This window comes from Mauremys reevesii, linkage group 24, assembly GCF_016161935.1.
Source record: "Mauremys reevesii isolate NIE-2019 linkage group 24, ASM1616193v1, whole genome shotgun sequence".
In the NCBI taxonomy this organism is placed as follows: Eukaryota; Metazoa; Chordata; order Testudines; family Geoemydidae; genus Mauremys; species Mauremys reevesii.
Genome location: NC_052646.1, coordinates 6,069,086 through 6,088,011, shown reverse-complemented (window position 1 = coordinate 6,088,011; position 18,926 = coordinate 6,069,086). Strand labels below are relative to the sequence as shown.

At 40.8% G+C, this 18,926-nt stretch overlaps 1 protein-coding gene across 4 annotated transcripts in view; it reads left to right on the top strand.

The window, feature by feature from the left end:
* OTUD7B (OTU deubiquitinase 7B) overlaps positions 1–18,926 on the top strand; it is an 83,659-nt gene that overhangs the window by 26,728 nt on the left and 38,005 nt on the right. For 3 of the 4 annotated variants that reach the window (XM_039513091.1, XM_039513089.1, XM_039513090.1), the window contains exons 2-4: positions 3,721–3,871; positions 11,892–12,062; positions 13,163–13,378. In XM_039513091.1, coding sequence (XP_039369025.1) covers positions 3,787–3,871; positions 11,892–12,062; positions 13,163–13,378 — 472 coding nt within the window. In that variant the 5' untranslated portion in view covers positions 3,721–3,786. The remainder of the gene's footprint in view (positions 1–3,720; positions 3,872–11,891; positions 12,063–13,162; positions 13,379–18,926) is intronic. The other variant, XM_039513092.1, reaches the window with a different exon arrangement.

Here is an 18,926-nt window from a genome sequence, read left to right as displayed (position 1 = left end):
TGAATCTAACAGAGAAGCACTAATGGGGGTGGAGGGGAGAGATTGGGTCATTTATTTCCAAAAGGTGGGCCTTGGTTTTTAAAAAACACATGATGGAAAATAACTTAGTCTTGAATTTAAAAAAAGACAAAAATAGTGAGATGTTTATTTGCGTTTAACCCACTTCACTGTTTTGGTTGTGGTCAGTAACTTCAGCATTGTGCTAATGTGTGTCTTGAAAGTGAAACTGACTGAACTAACTTTTATTATGCAGGATGAATGCAGTTGCAAAGTAAAACTGAATACATAGTGAAAAGTACATTTAAAATAAAAAAAGGACACTTAGACTTTCTGTTTAAAACCTGTTTTGTTTTGCAGTGAAAAGTGTTACGTAAACTGGATTTTGAAGGGAAGAGATTAAAACAAAATGTTTCCTGTGAAGCATCTTTGATTCTGTGGATGAGCTTTCAGGGAGCACAGAAAGGACTTAGCGTCCACTAGTGCATCCTGCAAGCAATGTAAATGTTGTGTATGTTAAAACCAGTCCTAACACTTTTTTGCATTAGTGTTTGTTGCTTTTACAGCAAGCAGGAAACCCAACTCATGGGTTACATTCCTCAGTTGAGCTAATCTTATTTATAATCTGCTTTAGAGCATGTGTAGATGAGGAGGTGTTAGTTCTTCTGTTTTAAGACACTGGCTGAGAATTCGGAGATCCTAGATCTGCTGCAAGCTTCCCGTGTCACCTTGAATCAACCACCAAATCTCTGTGCTTTGCTTGTCTGTTAAATTGGGGGCTGGGAAAGAAGGAGGTGAGGTAGTTCTCTGCCTCACAGGAGGTGTCGAGGATGAATATATTTACACTTGTGAAGCAATCAGATAATTTTGCAGTTAAAGAAATAAGATCAATGACTGGAAGTTGAAGCTAGTCAAATTCAAATCAGAGTGTGCATTTCTAATTGTAAGGGTAGTTAACTGTTGAAACAATTAACTAAGTGATATGATAGGTTCTCCATCACTTGAGGTCTTTAAGACATCCAAGCTTGATTTAGTGATGTGCTGTAGTTCAGCTACCAGTCATTGGAGTGGATGTAGGAATTACTGGGTGAAATTCAATGGCCTGTGCTAAACAGGATGTCAGGCTAGTTGACTACGGCAGTCCCTTCTGACCTTAATCTCTGTATGAGCTATTGCTTTTATGGCCAGCATGTGTGCTTGTGCTTCAGTTCTTTGAGGTATTTGTTGTAAAAATATTGGGCATTGGTGTGGTGAGTAGAAAGCACACTCTTATCCTAAACAGAGTTTCGAGGTCTTGGTCTAGTTTGGTCTGGATTATGAGATCGTGACCTCTAGTCTGCATGGTGCAGCTCCAGCTTTCCCTCCCTGTAGCCATAGTGATGGTGAAACCGCAAGTAGATGTGTTACATAAAAACACACAACCCAAAAACTAATGAGGGTGTGGATGTTTCTTCATTTGAACCCTGGCAATTAGTCTGCTTAAAGTTCATTACTGTGTCTTCGGAACTGAAGTTTTCCGTCTGCTTCGCTTCTGAGATATTGACGTTCGTTTGCATGAGGGAGTTTTCTAAGCAACTGTAAATGCTCTGGGTGAATGGGTGTAGGCTGTTTTTGCTGCTTTTTTTCTACATTTCAAAGGTCAGTGCTTTGCTATGTAACTTTTTAAAAAATTGCTGAAACCATCAAAAGGAAATATGAGATTATCTTTGGTTCCAGCAATACACAAGCTCTCATCTAAAAGCTGTGTAAACACGGAATATAGCATCTGTCAGAGGTTAGGTGGCATGTAAAGGATATGAGTGTGTGACCCAGAGCTAGAACGTAGAGACGTTTCTACACCTGATTATCATAACCAAAGCAAGGGTCCCCACATATTGCCAGCAAAAAAAATTGCTTTATACTTGCATATGCTAATATTTTTATAGCCTACAAATGAGGACAGTCCAGAAATTGCACAAGTGGTGATAAATATTGTGGTTTTTCTGTGTGTGAAGTTAATCCATGTGTAATTAGCAAACACACAATTACATTAAGATAACAAAAAAGACAGAAAATTCAAAGTTAATGCTTGCTTGTTTGCTTACTTTAGTTAGAGTTTGAGATCTTCATGCCATTTTGCAGTTCTCATCTTTCATAGGCCTAGAAACTTTTGACATTTGGTAGGGTAAATGGGTTAGTCTGTCTTGGTAGAGTAGTGGAAATATCTTATCTTAATCAATCTTACACGCACTTTTCCTCCGCTCTGATTTGTATGCCAAGTTTCAGTTTAGAATGAAATTTTCAAACTGTTTATATTCCCCGAAAATAGAGGTTTGAAACTAGCCCCTTAGCTACAGTGCTGCTTAATTTCTCCAGGATATTTGCTTGGTCCAAACTTCTGTGGATGCATACTTTGATTTTTACCTAGAGGAACGTAGCAAATCTGGAGTTGTATGTCTAAGTAGGAGCACATACCTTACATGTGACTTTTCAAATCTTTGGAATTGCTTACATTTAAATTACATAAATCTTGCGCCTGGACTTAAATTTTTAGGATTGGCTTGTTTGTTTGATTCATAGGAAGAGATTTAGCCATTGGATGGATCTTTTTTTGGTATACCTCTTTCCAGAGGCCTTTTACTGAGGAGGGTAGTGACTATAGGCAGAAAGAGGTCTTGCACGGAAAATTGCAAAGGCTGCTAAGCTGATTCATATTTCCACCAAGCCTGAAGTACATCATTGTTGTCTTTACAAGGTGGACTTGGAGGGTTTTGTAACTGAAAAATGTGAATGGAAAGTTTTGCAAATAAAGCTGTTCACTGTCTATTTCAAAGCTTTATTAATGGTTTGTTTTTTTTTAAAGCAAGTGCATGCTGAAATGGTTTCTGCCTAGTACAAAGTTTGATTGGTAAACTGTTCTAGTCCAAAGGAAGGATAATTTTTTAGCCTGAAAAGTAGTTTGTTTTGTATAGACTGCATCTAGTAATGAAAATCGGTTTGTTGTAATTTTTTTCTTGTGAATTACAAACATGCTTTGAAGAGGAATGTCTCTAGATGAGAGGTCAAGGATGAACTGCTCTCAGTACAGATATCGAGATAAGAAAACCTTTCTGCAAATTCTCTAGATAAACTAATTTATTTTGCTAACTACTCGGCTACTGTTTTGAAATAAGTCCTACTGACTAAAGGAATGGCTGTTCTTAAGTGAGTCAGCTTTTATATTCCTTTAGTTAGTAAAGCCACATATCTGTACACTGAATATTCTTTGCCACTCTGTTTCTGGTTTTGGATAACATCTAATTTAGGTTTAGTTAAAAAGTTCTGGTCTCACAAGCCGTTATGGTTCCTGTCTCCTTCCTTAGAGGTTTTTAAGGTCAGGCTTGACAAAGCCCTGGCTGGGATGATTTAGTTGGGTTTGGTCCTGCTTTGAGCAGGGGGTTGGACTAGATGACCTCCTGAGGTCCCTTCCAACCCTGAGATTCTATGATTCTGTCACATAATTTAGGTGTATTGAAACAATTAGGGTGGTGTTCCAGGAAACAGGAATAGCAACATAATTCATATTCGCTATCAATTAGTGAACAGTCAGGCAAGCAGCCACCTCTAATCCTGAAACAAAATGAGTTTTTAAAAGATGAGAATGAACCATCTGCTATTGGATACTTCCCAGTTTGCTCATAGCCTGCATTGCCAGGCTAATTATTTTATACTTTGTAACATGAGCTGTGTACATTTCATTCTTAGATTGAAGACTAAGCTTTGATCTATGTCCCAGCTGTTTCCAACTGCCTGCAAGGAATTCATGATCACATGACCCTGGATATGGATGTCGTCTTGTCGGATTTTGTTCGCTCAACGGGGGCGGAGCCAGGACTGGCCAGAGACCTACTTGAAGGTAAAGAGTGAGTGATGGGGTAGGAATAGTTAATTCTTCAGTAGGTTTTGTATTGGTACAAATGATAGAAAAAAGGAGTCAAGAGAGGGGCAGGTCGGCTGTCAGTGGGGGTAGTACTACACATATTAAGATTACCTTTGTAGTACAGTTAGTGAAATCTTGGCTTGATCTCATGTTCCATGTCACTACGGTAACGGACCTCAAATGATTGCTGGGGTAGAATGCATAAAACAAAAGTATAGTGTTGGAATATGCCTTTTTGTTCATGCATGGTGCACACCATAAGCAACCATCTAAAGGGCTAAAAAAAATCGGTTTGATCAGAGGTGTTTTCTAAAGCTTGAACAAATTGTACTGGGAAAAGAGCCTTTCGTGTAGTTTCAGTGTACTCTACCATATGGCTGTTTCAGACTTTTGTGAGTGATCGTGTTGTGAAGGTGTGAATTTCACTTGTGCCTTTTTTGCCTCTGAACTACTCACTTGCAAACGTTAGCAGAAAAGTTCTGCTATTACTCTGTTACTTTGCCCTAACCTTGATCTTGGATTAAGGCTTTATACAAATGCAGTAAATTTGTCTCATCTCTCAGATTAGTAATCGTCCATGCATTTAGTACTCGGACAGCTTTTTATCCTAAAAATTACAGCTTCCAAAAATGTATACAACCGTGGGGATGTGTTGTGCTTTTAGACATACAGATCCCAAAGCAAATACAATCTGAATTGTAAAATCTAGTTCGGAACAGCTATTTCTCATTAAATTAATTCTACATTTCTTATCAGTGTATGAATATTAGCTCTTGCCTATGTAGCAGTTCTGATAACATGCAATTTTTGTGGGTTTTTTTTCATAGAAGCATAGTGTAGGTCAGTGGTTCTTAACCAGGGGTACACAAACCCCTGTAGGTACACAGAGGTCTTCCAGGGGTACGTAAACTCATCTAGAGCTTTGCCTAGTTTTACAACAGACTACATAAAAAGCACTAGCAAAGTTAGTACAAACTAAAATTTCATACAAACAATGACTTGTTTATCACAGTATTTATATTCCAGTAGGTTTATTTTATAATTATATGGTACAAATGAGAAAGTAAGCAATTTTTTAGTAATAGTGGGCTGGGACACTTTTATTTTTTTTTTTTTGGTATGTTTTGTCTGATTTTTGTAAGCAGGTAGTTTTTAAGAGGTGAAACTTGGGGTACAAAAGACAAATCAGACTCCTGAAAGGGATACAGTAGTCTGGAAAGGCTGAGAACCACTGGTGTAGATTAATCGTCTATCTTTGTTATGAACAGAACTGTGTGTATCATTTTAGCTGTTTAAAATGACATCACACTTCAGTCCAGTCTCCCGTCTAATATTTATAAACACTTTCAACCTAGTAGCAGAGTATTGAGGGGAAAAATGAGCAAGTCTTCTCCCAACCACTGTCTATCTTAACTATAGATGTTTTTAAAATGCCAGTTTCGGGTAGGTAGTACTTCAGTGTGGGTTTTTTAAAGTTATAATCAAGTTACGATGCTAGGATGCATCTGCTTTTTGTTCTTTAATGGGACATGTTGTCAGTTTACTACTAGTGCTAACATGTAGCCCACTTAGAGAACATCTACACCCAACTTGCACTAGTGTCTCTGCGGTTACTACCACTTTGGAGCTACAGCAGTAATGATATACAGGCCCTAAAGTTGTCAATGTAGATGCAAATTGCTTCACCTCTTAGCTCCCATTTTCCCCCTTGATAATTCATATAGAGAGAGAGCTTTTGCTCTTCAAATTACTTTGGGTGATGGGCAAAGTTCCCATTTACTTTACTGGAGCCAGGATTTCACTTTGTGTTTACAGATGGTAACGTTGTCTGGAAGGAAGTCTGTCGAGTGTGGGTTTTGTGGTGTGTTTATATGTCTTCTGGTTTCTAATTTAAGTTACTGTTTCATTTAAGGATTTTGAATGTTGTCTTTCAGGGGAAATATTTGAGCTTGGGATGGAGAGGTATTTTATGATTTTTTTTCTCTCCCACTCCAATACTTATGTGGTTATTTATTTTGACAGCTGTAATCTTAATTAATTTTCATAATACACTAGCAGAACAACTGCAGTCTTCTGGTTTTTTTATTTGCATTATCATAGTGGCTAGGAGCCTCAGACATGGCCCAGGATCAGTGGTGCTAGGCACTGTATGAACACAGAACAAAAATAGTCCCTGAGTTTACAATCTAAGTATAAGATGAGATAACAGAGGGGTAGAGAGAGACCAGCAGGGAAGCAATATGACCATGTGGGTCAGCATTGTAGACTGTGGTTTCAGCACACAATCCATCTAAATGTTGTCCAGTCTTTCTGTCAGCATGGCAGCAAAGGAGAGTTTTGAGATGAGTTTTTTGAAGGAAAATGAGTTTGTTCTGTGGATGTTTGAGGCACTCCTTCCAAGTGTGGGGAGTAGCATGGAAGAAAGCATGAGGTTGCCTGTTTAAATATTTAACAAGCGAGTGATGGAGGCTGATGACAGATAGAAGTTGACTCTTTGATACTGAATGAGAGAGATGTAGGGTTGGGAATAGGCCGTGAAGGGCCTTGTAAGTGAAGACAGGTAGATTATGTTTGATATGATGGAGAAGAGGGAGCCAGTGGCGGGATGCAAAGAGAAAAATGACATAGTTAAAGCAGTGGGTAGGAAAATTATCCTTGCAGCAGCATTCTGAATGGATATGATGGGAACAAGATTGCATTTGTCAAGACCAGGGGAAAGGATGTTGCGTAATCGAGATGCGAGGTGATGAGTTGTAGCTGTGTGGATGAATAGGAAAGGTGATACCTTAGTGAGATGTTATGCAATGTGTAGTCTGTTTAATACAAAACCTTATTTAATTGCATTTGCCAATCAGTGTTTGAGAGGTCGAGCAAGGCAGCTAGGTTGATTTTGGTGGGGATTCCTGTGGTGGTTCTGTGTTCTTTTGGAATAGAAATATTTTATAAAGTTAAATTATCCAAAACCTTGACAATTTAAGAAGGCTGAAAATATGCAGTATGGCCCCTTTTGTGTATAAAGAGCCATATGCTTGTGTCCACTATACGGAGCTGAACATATGAATTTCAAGCTGTCTGACTCTGATTACACATTATCCTGTATCTTAATTATTACCTTTCCTACACCCAGACACACAGCTACAGTTTTTTATACCTGCTTTGTAGTTTGATTAGAATCTAACTTTACTAATGCTGTTAAGTGTAAATGGCTTTGCTTGGCAAGACCTGGTGTTAAGTTTCAGGTGTAAGGATTTCAATACAAAAATAAAGAATCTGGAAAACATGTCATTTGGCAAGATCATCCATGCTTAATGTTTTAAGTTCTTTTGTCTTCCAGTTAGTGTGCACTGTTAGATTTTCTTTTTGTGGCCTCCAGAAACAAAATATTCTGGAGAAATAGTTGACAGATCTCAGATGTCCATGGTGAATTTCCTTTTTGTCTCCACTGAAGTTCTAACCTCTGGAATACCCCTTTATTTTCAGTCTGGTTATTCAGATGTCAATGCAGTCTGTGTGTGAAATTGGATTAATTCATGTTGCCATTTGCTTTCAGAAACCATATGGGTATGAGCTACTTAAACCACGCTCACTTTTCAATGAAAATTTTCTTTAGCCTCTACTTAAATAGTGCACTATCATTCACAGACATGTATATTAAGTTATAATAGAATATTTAAACAGTAGTGCCCAGTGGAGCACCCTTTTCTCCAAAATAACTGCATGCAAAATTTAGTTTCCACAATATTTATTTACATGTCTATCAAAATTACTTTATGCAGTGTTGTTGTAGCTGTCTCGGGCCCAGGATATTAGAGGCAAGGTGTGTGAGGTAATATCTTTTATTAAATTGGTCTAATAAAAGATATTACATCACTCCTCTTCTCTCTAAATTACTTTACTAATGTGTTATAGTAAGAGTTTATTTATATAAATATCTGATATTAGTGGTGGTTTAAAAATGGCAGTGTTGTGGTGGGGTTAAATCTAAGACTTTATTGCTAATCTAGGGACAGCTACAGTCTGAAAGACTAGTGGCATGACTGTCTCTTCCAAATAGTCTGGGAGTTTGTAGGACACCCTGAAGATAATATAAAATATCATAACCAGAGTTTTTCTTGGCTTCCTTATCTGGCTCCTTCCCATCCTTGTCTAGTTCAATATTTTATGCATAAGATAAAATGTACTTTTTCAATAATAAAACTTGTCTGGAGTAGAGCTGTGTAAATCTACTTATATTAAGCAAGCAGTTCATTGTACTGTATAATGCTGATGACCTGAAGGCGCTGTAATGTTTTTTGTATAGGATCTATTAAGTTAGCATATCTGCTCTCATCAGTTTGTATGGTAGTGATGTATTACATATGTGAAGTTTCTTACAATTGTGAGCATATGGAATACAGGGTTGGTGTAAATTTTTGTCTCAGATTTTTTCAGTATATTTGGCCAACTTTTTAGTTCTTGAACTATTAATTTAAAGTAAAACACGAGCAGTTGATCTGGGGATGGCTAACAGGCACTTGTGTAGCTGAACTAAGTTTTATCAGTTCTCATGCAGGCTTTTATTTAGAAAGGAGAAATGCAGTTTGTAGCAGCAGAATATAAAATTGTTCATGCAGTATACCTCTACCCCGATATACCGCTGTCCTTGAGAGCCAAAAAATCTTACCGCGTTATAGGTGAAACCGCGTTATATCGAACTTGCTTTGATCCACCGGAGTGCGCAGTCCTGCCCCCCTGGAGCACTGCTTTACCGTGTTATATCTGAATTTGTGTTATATCAGGTCACGTTATATCGGGGTAGAGGTGTAGTAGGTAACAGAATTATTGTTGTAACAGAAATGAGCACACTAATCTCCTCCAGGTTAAATTCTAAATGTTGCTTTTTAAAACTTAGTAATTATTTCCTAAAACTTGGAATGGCTCAATATAGAAGAATGCTATTAATCCAATTTAATTGCTGCTAACTGCAGATGAGGCTTTGGGCAGAAACACCATGACTCTTTCTTTTCATAACAGTTTCAGGGGGTATCAGTCTGATTCAGACAGAAAATTTGAACCATTATTTCAGGCAGTCTCAGTGATTTAAGGATAACTGGCTGTTTTTTGTAAGAGGATACTCTACAATAAACAATCTAGTGGTTGCTGGTCTTAGCTTTTAAGCTGTTTAGTGTTGATCTATAAAATCCTTTATAGTCTTTGTTTATATGTATATCAAACTTCCTCTCCTTGTATTTTAACCTAGCAGCTATCGTTGGCTGGAAGACTTGAGTTGACAGTACCTACATATTTATTTGTAGTGTTGTAGCTGTGTTGGTCCAAGGACATTAGAGAGAAAGTAGGTGAGGTAATTTATTAGACCAACTTCTGTTGGCGGAAGGGACAAGCTTTGAACTTTACAGAGCTCTTTTTCTGGTGTGGGGATAACCAGAGTATCCAAGCTAAATATGAAATGGGACAGATTTTTTTTTTAAGTGATCTCCTTCATGTGTGAATCCCCTTATGCTTAATCTATCCCAACTTGTATTTAGCTTGGTCACTCTGGTTACCTTCCCCAGATATGAAGAGCTCTGTGATGCTTGACAGCTTGTTCTTTCCACCAGCAGAAGTTGGTCCAATAGCAGATATTACCCTCACCTGCCTTGTCCGTCTCAGTCCCACAGACGTATGTCTGTGGACAGGGCCCTTTACTCTGCCTTTCTCCTTAAGGGCTTGTCTACACTACCGTGCGGGGTTGATCTAAGACACGCAACTTCAGCTACACGAATAGCGTAGCTGAAGTTGACGTACTTAGACCTACTTACCGCAGTGTCTTCGCTGCGGTAAATCGACCGCTGACACTCTCCCATCGACTCCGCTTGCGCTTCTCGTTCTGGTGGAATACCGGAGTCGACGGGAGAGCGCTCTGCCATTGATTTATCACGTCTAGACTAGACGCGATAAATCGACCCCCCACTGGATCGATCACTGCCCGTCAATCCGGTAGTGTAGACAAGCCCTAAGTCTGACAGAGCTAGAGTTTCATCTTCAGGGCATGCGTGTAAGGCCTTATTTAAAGGTGCTGAGTTCCTGCAGCTTCTACTTGAAGCCAAAAACAAGCCCCTAGGCGCTCTCATATTTTGGGATTTTGTGCAGGGGAGTTACTTTGTGAGCTAATACTAGTTTAGCTGACTTCATAGTTTATTCACTTTTTTTAAATATAAAGGAAGTTTGACCAACAGCTGCATCTTATAACACAAATCTGGTGAAAACTTAGTTTGGGCAGCAGTTTCACTGAACAGCTGTATCTGTCTCCATCTTGCATTTAGAATAATGAAGTCATTCAATGCTGAGCCAACTTAAAAAATAAAATACACTAGATCTAGCTATTGATTTTGCTTTTAGGAAGCAGAACTTACTGTAAATCTGTGAAAAGAACAGGCGGCTACAGACTAACACGGCTGCTACTCTGAAACCTGTAAATCTGTGAATACTTATGAATCCTCACAACTGATACTCTATGGGATCCTTCCATATAAACTTAAGGTCTTATTTGTGAAAATGGGGGTGCATTTGGTGAATTGTTTGGCTAATATAGAAATTCAGAAGTTGTAATAATAGTTAAGTATTCACAGATGTGTATTGCTTCAAAAGCTCAGAAGTTTGAGCAATGTAACAGTAGAAATTGTTGGGTTTGTATGTTTGCCAGTGAGGCAGATTTTGACTTGTGATTGCAAATTAAGTTTTGATTTAATGGGTCAGTAAATTCCTGATGCTAGTTCTTTTTAAATAAAAAGCTTGACTCAAAAAAGTGATCATTTACCAAGCAGATTGCTGTGCAGAGTCGGTCACTAAACATTATCAATTAAATCTCTCAGAAGAAGTTAAACACTTCAGAAGCATATTTGCCTTAGGAAATTAGATATTGTGAAACTTGCTTTGATTTGGCTTATAATGGGTCATGGACAATCAGCAGTTGAACTATTTTCCTTTTAATGAATGTACTGCATGTGTTGGCTTTGTTTTAAAGCAGTAAATGAACAATGTATTAAGATTCTAGAGAGGTTAATAAATCCTCAGTATTGCAGGTTCAACATACATAATAACCCACTTGGTGGCATCTGTTTTTTCTGTATCTAAAATTACAATTGTTTCTAAAAGGTCAATTTATTGCATACTGAAAGATTTACATGGTTTAATTTTATATTGATGATAAATCTTATCTGTAATCCTTTCAGATTGGTGGATAGTATTAAAATGAAGAGGACTTTAAGGATGCAGTCAATCCCACTGAATTTGCTATTGAGCTACATTGTTTCTCATTCAGTTAGTAGTGCATCTGATTTTTCTGTATTCCAGCTAACTAGTGTGGCTGGCAACTCTTCATGCTTTCATACTTTGGTTTTATCTCTTATTGGGAGAAATCTCTCCTATCCCTGACATGAATGATCAGAACCTTAAATTCCAAATAAATTGTCAACTTTTAAAAGAACTGAATTTGACCATGCATGACTATTTGAGCCTAGTGTTGCCCTGCACTGATGTGGATGATGAATGGAAAGCTGTGTGCTGTTAGCTTTATTGGAGAGCAATTGGTGCTTACATTGTAATAAATTTCTTAAATACAGTAGAAGAGGCTTACAAAACAATATTGAGTCTGACCTCAATCAGCTGACCAACTGGTCTGCATAGGAAGTGCTTGGTGAATGTGAAGGAAGTTTGAAGATCAGTGCAGACACAACAGGCATCTTTCAAAGTGTGAAATTGATGTAAATACAAAACTGTTAGAGGCTTTCCCCTGTTCCATCTTCTACTCCTAAGCATATACAATGAGTACTATTGAACTTTAGGCTTGCTGGCTGTTTCTGTCACATGGTCTTCATGGTTTATTTCCAGATTAGAATTCGTGTTTTGATAAGGTTGATAAATTGCATTTAAGGCATTCCTCTGGGGCGTATGTTTCAAAAGTGGTTTAACTCTTTTTCTCTGATACTGAGAGTTTGCATTATACTTTCCAAACTAGGTAAAAACTGGGATGTGAATGCAGCACTAAGTGACTTTGAACAGCTGAGGCAAGTGCATGCTGGGAACCTGCCGCATTCCTTCAACGAAGGGCGCAACTTTAAATCCTTGGAAAAAGAAGCTGCTCGACCAGTGCGGCCACCGCTCCAGCGGCAAGATGACATTATTCAAGGTAAAGCAATATTTCTAGATGGATTTTCGACTGGATCATATTCGCGCTCAGTCATGTGTCAAAGGAGAATTCAAACCTTTTTAAAATATAGTGGGACAGATTCTGTCCCCTGCTTTGGCAATATAGGGGATGGTATCTAGGTAGGGGAAAACTCCCCTGATGCAGACACACATTGTAGGGCCACTAGAAGTGATCCTAAGCTACTCCTTTACAAGCCTCAGCAGATTCAGGGCTGCATTGCTGTCCATAGACAGTCAAGGATGAGATACTGAAAGTCAGAATTTGAGCAACTAGGGGCCATTCCCACTTACGTCAGAGGCTGTTTTCAGCACCTGTAGCTGCCCAGAATTCACAGATTGCAAAAGGTGGCACAAAGCCATGTTTGCCACCCACTTCCATTGGCTTTACCTTTTTGGAAGTGAAGCACAGAAACTGAGCCTAGTGAGTCTTCAAGTGGTGGTTTGATAACAAGCTGTATGAGTGCCAAATCCAGAGCAAAGAGATGTTGCCTCTTTTTAATCTTCAAGCTGGAACCCCTTCTCGGTCTTTTAAAATAGTGCTGTTCCTTACCTGCCACTAGTCTAGGCTGCTGTGAACTGATAGTGAGGCTCTGTACAGTCCGGGCAGTTTGTGAGTGGTCTGAGAATCACTTCACTGAAGTTGCTTTGCACTTTTGTAGCACTTTCCATCTGAGGGTCTCAAAGCACTTCCATGAATTAAGCCTTAATTCCTGGTTGATGAAGGCTTTAACTTCAGTGTTGGGGAAACTGAGGCATAGAGAAGTGAAATGACTTGTCCAGGGTCACATGCTGATGTAGGGGCAGAGATGGGAGTGGAGCTTAGGACCGAGTCAAGAGACCGGTGGTTTAACGAGTAGGTTATGGTCCTTCTCCACAACCCAGTTTTGTTTTCCTTCCTTCCCTTTTGGAATTAGAAGTGCTCGTCAATTCTGTATGCTAAAGCACTTCAGATTCTTGCCACAAAACTAAAACGCTAGTTGAAGACTACGTAAAATGCTTTTACTTCGAGGGAAAGTGGTCCAGGAAATACAAATAAGGCCTTATCTTCACATCTGAATGTTTCTTCTCTTCTTGCTTCAGAGAAACGTCTCTCTCGGGGCATTTCCCATGCTAGCTCCACCATTGTCTCTTTGGCCCGCTCCCACGTCTCCAGCAATGGTAGCAGTGAACATCTGCTGGAGATGCCTATTTGCACTTTCCAGTTACCCGATCTCACCGTGTACACAGAGGAATTTCGCAGCTTCATTGAGCGAGATCTCATCGAGCAGTCTATGCTGGTAGCGTTGGAACAGGCTGGTAAGTGTTACCCTGTTGTTTTTGTTCTTAACACTAATTTTGGTGCAGGAGTAGCAATTTGTGCCGGTGCCGACTGAAATGTTCAGGTTTACAAGCTTCTGGCTGTAAAGAATGGAACATGTTATGGGGATGATGCACTCCGTATCTACGAAGGATAAAGTTGTTTGCTCCTCTCTCTAGTATGAAAACAAACCATAGAGTTAAGAGAGAAGGCCATAAACGGGCCTAAAGCTACTTTGTTTTTGTGTGTAGGCACTATATGTATGTGATCTGTTCATCATGTTTCTAAATATTACTGTGACGGGGCTCCTACTGGTCGTCTTGGGGGTCAGCTCTGTAGGTTGGTACACCCATTCCCGGTGGTGTCTCACCCGCCGTCACTTCTGCTCCCGGACCCACGTCACTCCAAAGTCTGCAGCATCTTATTCATGGCACAGCTCTCTGGTCATGGCACAGTCTGCTCTCTGCCCTTCCTGGGGGGCCAGTACTGCAGTCCAACTGTCCAGCCACCCTGTCATGGAGGCGGGGGGGAGAGAGAAACCTGGACCCACTCCACTACTCCAGGTCCCGGCCCAGGGACCCTCTAGATGGCAGCCACTTTGTGTCCCCTCCAACCTCGCAGTACATTTCCCTGGGCCATTTTCCTGCGGCCCCAGCACCTTCACCCTTACCTCAGGGCCTCAGCGTGCCAGTCTTAGCGGCCAGCCAGGAGCTCTCTCTAGCTTCCTTGGTCCCTGCTCTGCTCTGTCCAGGGTGCTGGCTCTCCTTCCTCTTGCTAGGAGCCTGATAGTCCCTCCTTGAGCTCCAGGCAGTTACTGACTCTGCTCTGCCCTGCAGCTCTTCTTATATGGGCCTACCAGGCCCTGATTGGCTGCTCTGCACAGACCCACCTCCTATTGGCTGCTTTTTGCACAGCCTCCCTAGGGCTCATTAACCCCTTACAGGCCAGCGTGGGGTGGATGCCCCTTCACAATTACCCAGCAGTACTCCCTACTTCTCCCTCACCTAAGATTTCATTTCTTCTGTGTACTATTTCTTCAGTGATTGATGTGAGAAAGGAGGGAGAGGTTTTTACCCAATATATACAATAGCAGATCACAATTGATGCCTGTTAATACATTTTAAAATGCACGATTTGGAAAAAGATGCGTGGTAACTACCTTAGTGCAGCAACCTGAAAATACACATGAAACTGATGCATAAGTAGTGCAAGTAGAGCTGCATGCTAAACTTTGGTTTTCCTGAGGAGGAAACCTCACAGGGCTTGTCTACACTACCGTGCGGGGTCAATCTAAGATACACAACTTCAGCTACATGAATAGCATAGCCCAAGTCGATGTACTTAGATTTACTTACCGTGGTGCCTTGACTGCAGTAGGTCAACAGCTGATGCTCTCCCGTTGACTCCGCTTGCACTTCTCATTCTGGTGGAGTACTGGAGTCGACAGGAGAGCGCTCAGTGGTCAATTTAGACTAGACGCGATAAATCGACACACACACACACACACACACACACACACACACACACACACACACACACACACACACACACACACACACACACACACACACACACACCCCCCGCTGGCTCGCTCGCTGTTCCAGCGGGTAGTGTAGACATGCCCGTAGTGAGTGCAGATGTGTTTATTGTTTCAACACACTATCTCCCTATCACACTACTGATGAAAGGTTACAATGCAGTCTGCAAGTAAGATTTGGTTTGTGTATGAGAGGACGCACGTACATTACCAGGGCTTTCTAGAGGGGGGAAGCATGAAATGTATAAACCAACATGTATTGTATTTTATTATTATTTATTTGTATTATTAAAGTACCTAGGAGCCCTAGTTGTGGACCAGGACCCCATTGTGCTAGGCTCTGTACGTATATAGAACAAAGACAGTCCATGCCCTCAAGAGCTCACAATCTAAGATAATGAGAGAGAACAGATGGATACAAATTGACAGGAGAGTATAAGGAAACAATGAGACGGTTTTGGTCAGCATGATAGACATTGATCTCCACACTCCAGCAGCCAGAAAATTTGTGTCAAATATAATCATCACCAGCAGTGTAGGCATGTTTTATGTGTGCGCACAGGGTAGAGCCTACATCTCAGTAGTGGATGCTTAATTCAGATACTGTACTGCTTTAATAAAAGCATTGGCGGTGGGGTGTGGGGAAACCCTGAATAAAGTAGGAGAGGGGACTAGTGAATTCTGGTGTCTTAGAAGCTTATTTTACAATCTGGGTGAATCAAGCTAATAAACTTGAGATTTGGAGATAGTCTTCTAAATTCTAATATGGTTCTAACACCCACTTGCTGTGTGAATTTTTTTTTTTAAATCTCTCTGCACTCTACCTCATCCTTTTTTCTGCCTGTACCACCGATACACATTTCTAAATAAAAAACTTTTTCCTCAATGGGTAACACAAAGTTTAAGGTAGGTCAAATTTTAGACCAAATCTGCTTGAGTGTCTCTGTAATAAATATTCTGAGGTTTTGGAAATTGACACTTGATACGGGTGATATTGTTACTTGTGGCTTTGCCATTCAGCAGTAGTGAAGCCGTTCTTTCTAATGAGAATAAATTTCATGTATCTTAGCCTGGGGTCATATCTAGATACGCATTTTTTTTAATCTGGAATGTGTGACACACAAATGATTGAGGATAATTTTGTTTCAAAATGTAACTGGGTGACTCAAATATATTTTATTCAAATGATTTTGCAGAACTTATGTACTCTGGAGCCCGTTACATATCTAGTGGTTAGACCAATGACCTGGGAGTGAGAACTCCTGGATTCTTTCCTGAATTACTATGGTTATAGGCAGTGGAAAGATTCCCATTGACTTCAATAGAGCTGGAGCAGACCCTTGACCGTAATAGGGTAATTCCTGTCAGACTGGAGGGGTGATAGTGGTGATGGACTGAATTAATAGATGTCTAGAAAGTGCTTTGAAGATGAAATGCAACTACGTTCTGTATTTATTTAACTTAAATACCGTAGGCATTTGTTTATAATATAGAAATACCCTGTGTATGAAACAAAATTTTTAATGTTCCAAACTTAATTCAGAACATTTGAGTTTCATTCTCAGATTTTAAATTAATTCCTTCATTATGAGTTTAGTGTGCAGTATCGTTAGTGGATGACATAAGCTTAAGGTCTAATTCTCAGTTACATAAAGGACCCTTTGCGCTGCTGGTTGTGTAAAAAGAGCAGTGTAACTGACAACCACTTTAAAGCTTCTTTACACTGCCAGAGTGGTGAAAACAGGCCTTCTTGTAACTGAGGGCTTGTCTAGACTTAAAACAATGCCGGGCTGTAGTGCTACAGCGAAGATGCTACGAACGCGAATGGGAGGGGTTCTCCCGGTGGGGTAGGTCAGTGGTCCCAAACTTTTGAGGGTCATGGCCCCACTGACCCTGTCCTCGCCTTCCCACTCCACCAGGGCCGGGAGCGGCACCATTGCTCCGGGAGGGGAGGGGACGGGGTGCGGACATAAGGGGATCATAGCTGGGGGAAGGTCTGGGGCTGGGAACGGAGCCGTCGCCAGGCTGTGGTGGGACCTGGCAGTTGGGCCCCCGGTTAGGGGCAGAACTGCTCCAAGGCTGGGGACAGGGACAGGCGCCGGGACGGTAATTGAGGCTGGGGGAGGGGCTGGGTGGTGCTCCCTCCCTGACCCCATGGGGACTGGCCTGGGCTCGCTGTGTCCCCCTGTATTTTCCTCCATGCCCCCCTACAGGGCTGCACCCCACAGTTTGGTGACCTCTGGTGCAGGTAATCCATCTCCCTCAGAGGCAGCTAGGTCAACAGGAGAACTCGCCCATCGACTTAGCACTGTTGACACTAGAGGAGTTAGGTTGGTTTAACTGCGTTGTTCAGAGCATGTGGATTTTCACACCCCTGAGCGATGTAGTTATACCGACCTAATTTCCTAGTGTAGACCAGGCCCTGAGAATCAGACCTTTTAATATTCTTCTTTCTGAGCATCCTAAAGCACTTCATAAACGCTAATGGACTGAGTCTTACTACACATCTTGTAAGGATTTTCCTTCCTTTACAGCTAGAGGTGAAGTTACTTGCTCGAGATTGCATAGAAAACTGTGGAAAAGCTGGAAATAGGCTCCAGATCTTCTCTTCCAGACTTGTGCCTAAATCACATGACCGTCAGTCCTCCCTAGAGATCAGTTGAGCAATGCTGAGTAGCTTTTTAAAAAAGACCCACCGCATATTGGCAAGAGAACTTCTGCTTTCTTCTATTTATAAGTTATGGTAATACATCTGTGAATTGCCATCTGTAGGCAGACTATTAGAAATTGCTGTGTGATGAGGTTAGGACTAAGCATGTCCTGTCATTGAATGCAATTTACCCTACTGATGAAGAGTAGCGAGTGAATGGCAAACAGATGCCTTATGCTCAGAATAGAAACCTCCCATTTGTTATCGGGTGATAAAAGAAATCAATACAGGACTTCCACTGGCCTTAATAAAGGTCTCTTTCTATCAGGATGTTACCTTTTGCCTAGGTTTAATATACAAACACATGCATACACACTTCTCCAAGCCATCCTCCAAAGCACTACATATCATGCATTTTCAGCTTTCAGAGGTGCTGCAAATATTCTGGCTAGTATGTTGGCTAGAGTAGAGCTAGGATCACAGTTAAGTCGGATTCATTGCTAGTTCAGTACTGTTTCAAAAGGGTCTCTAATGGCTCTCTGGGAATTGGATCACGCAAGGAATTTGTAATAAAATATATAGCCTCTCCAGTTCTTGCTGGTCAGGTGCCCACGCTGCAAACCCCACCCCTTTATCCCCGACTGCCTTTTGTGCTAATTGGACCCTCTGTTGGCATTCTCAGTGGAGAGGCCAATGATTGAATGGGCCCTGGCATGGAATTAATCCCACAGAGACGGTTCCTCGAGGGTTAAGCCACATGGATCAAGTTGTGGATGAAGTTTGTACTACACCGTTGCCTCTACTGTACGTTTTCTGTAGATACAGGACTTTGTGTCTCTGGGGCTGTCACTCAGCACCTTATATGAGCCCTAAATTCACGTAACTTTCTGGAAGGTTGAAAAAGCCCTGTGCTCAAGGAGAGTGCTAACTGTAAATGCATCAGTACATTGGAATAGGCTCTCATCATAGCTGTCAAATTTCAAAGGTAAAAATGTTCAGACTGTCAAATCCGTTTTGTGTGGGCTTTCCTAGCTGTGATGAGGAGAATAGTGGGTGAGTTAACTACGATTTAATATATAATCAAAAACTATGAAAAAGCAGAAGCTATGATTAATATTTAAAAGAACTCGCCTCAGTACAGACACCAGTTCTCTTAATTGCACTTTCCAAGCTGTTCTTTATTCATTTCTTCGCTCTCTTAACCTACTTTAAATTTTGATTCCACCCAACACACCCAATGCTCAGTGATTCAGTATGAGGAAAAAATGTGCTCAACAGTAAATGAGCAATGTGGTGGTGGGCGTTGATGTTAAATCGGTCGCGTCAGTCTGAGACGCAAGAGGACAAGTAGCTCGTGGTA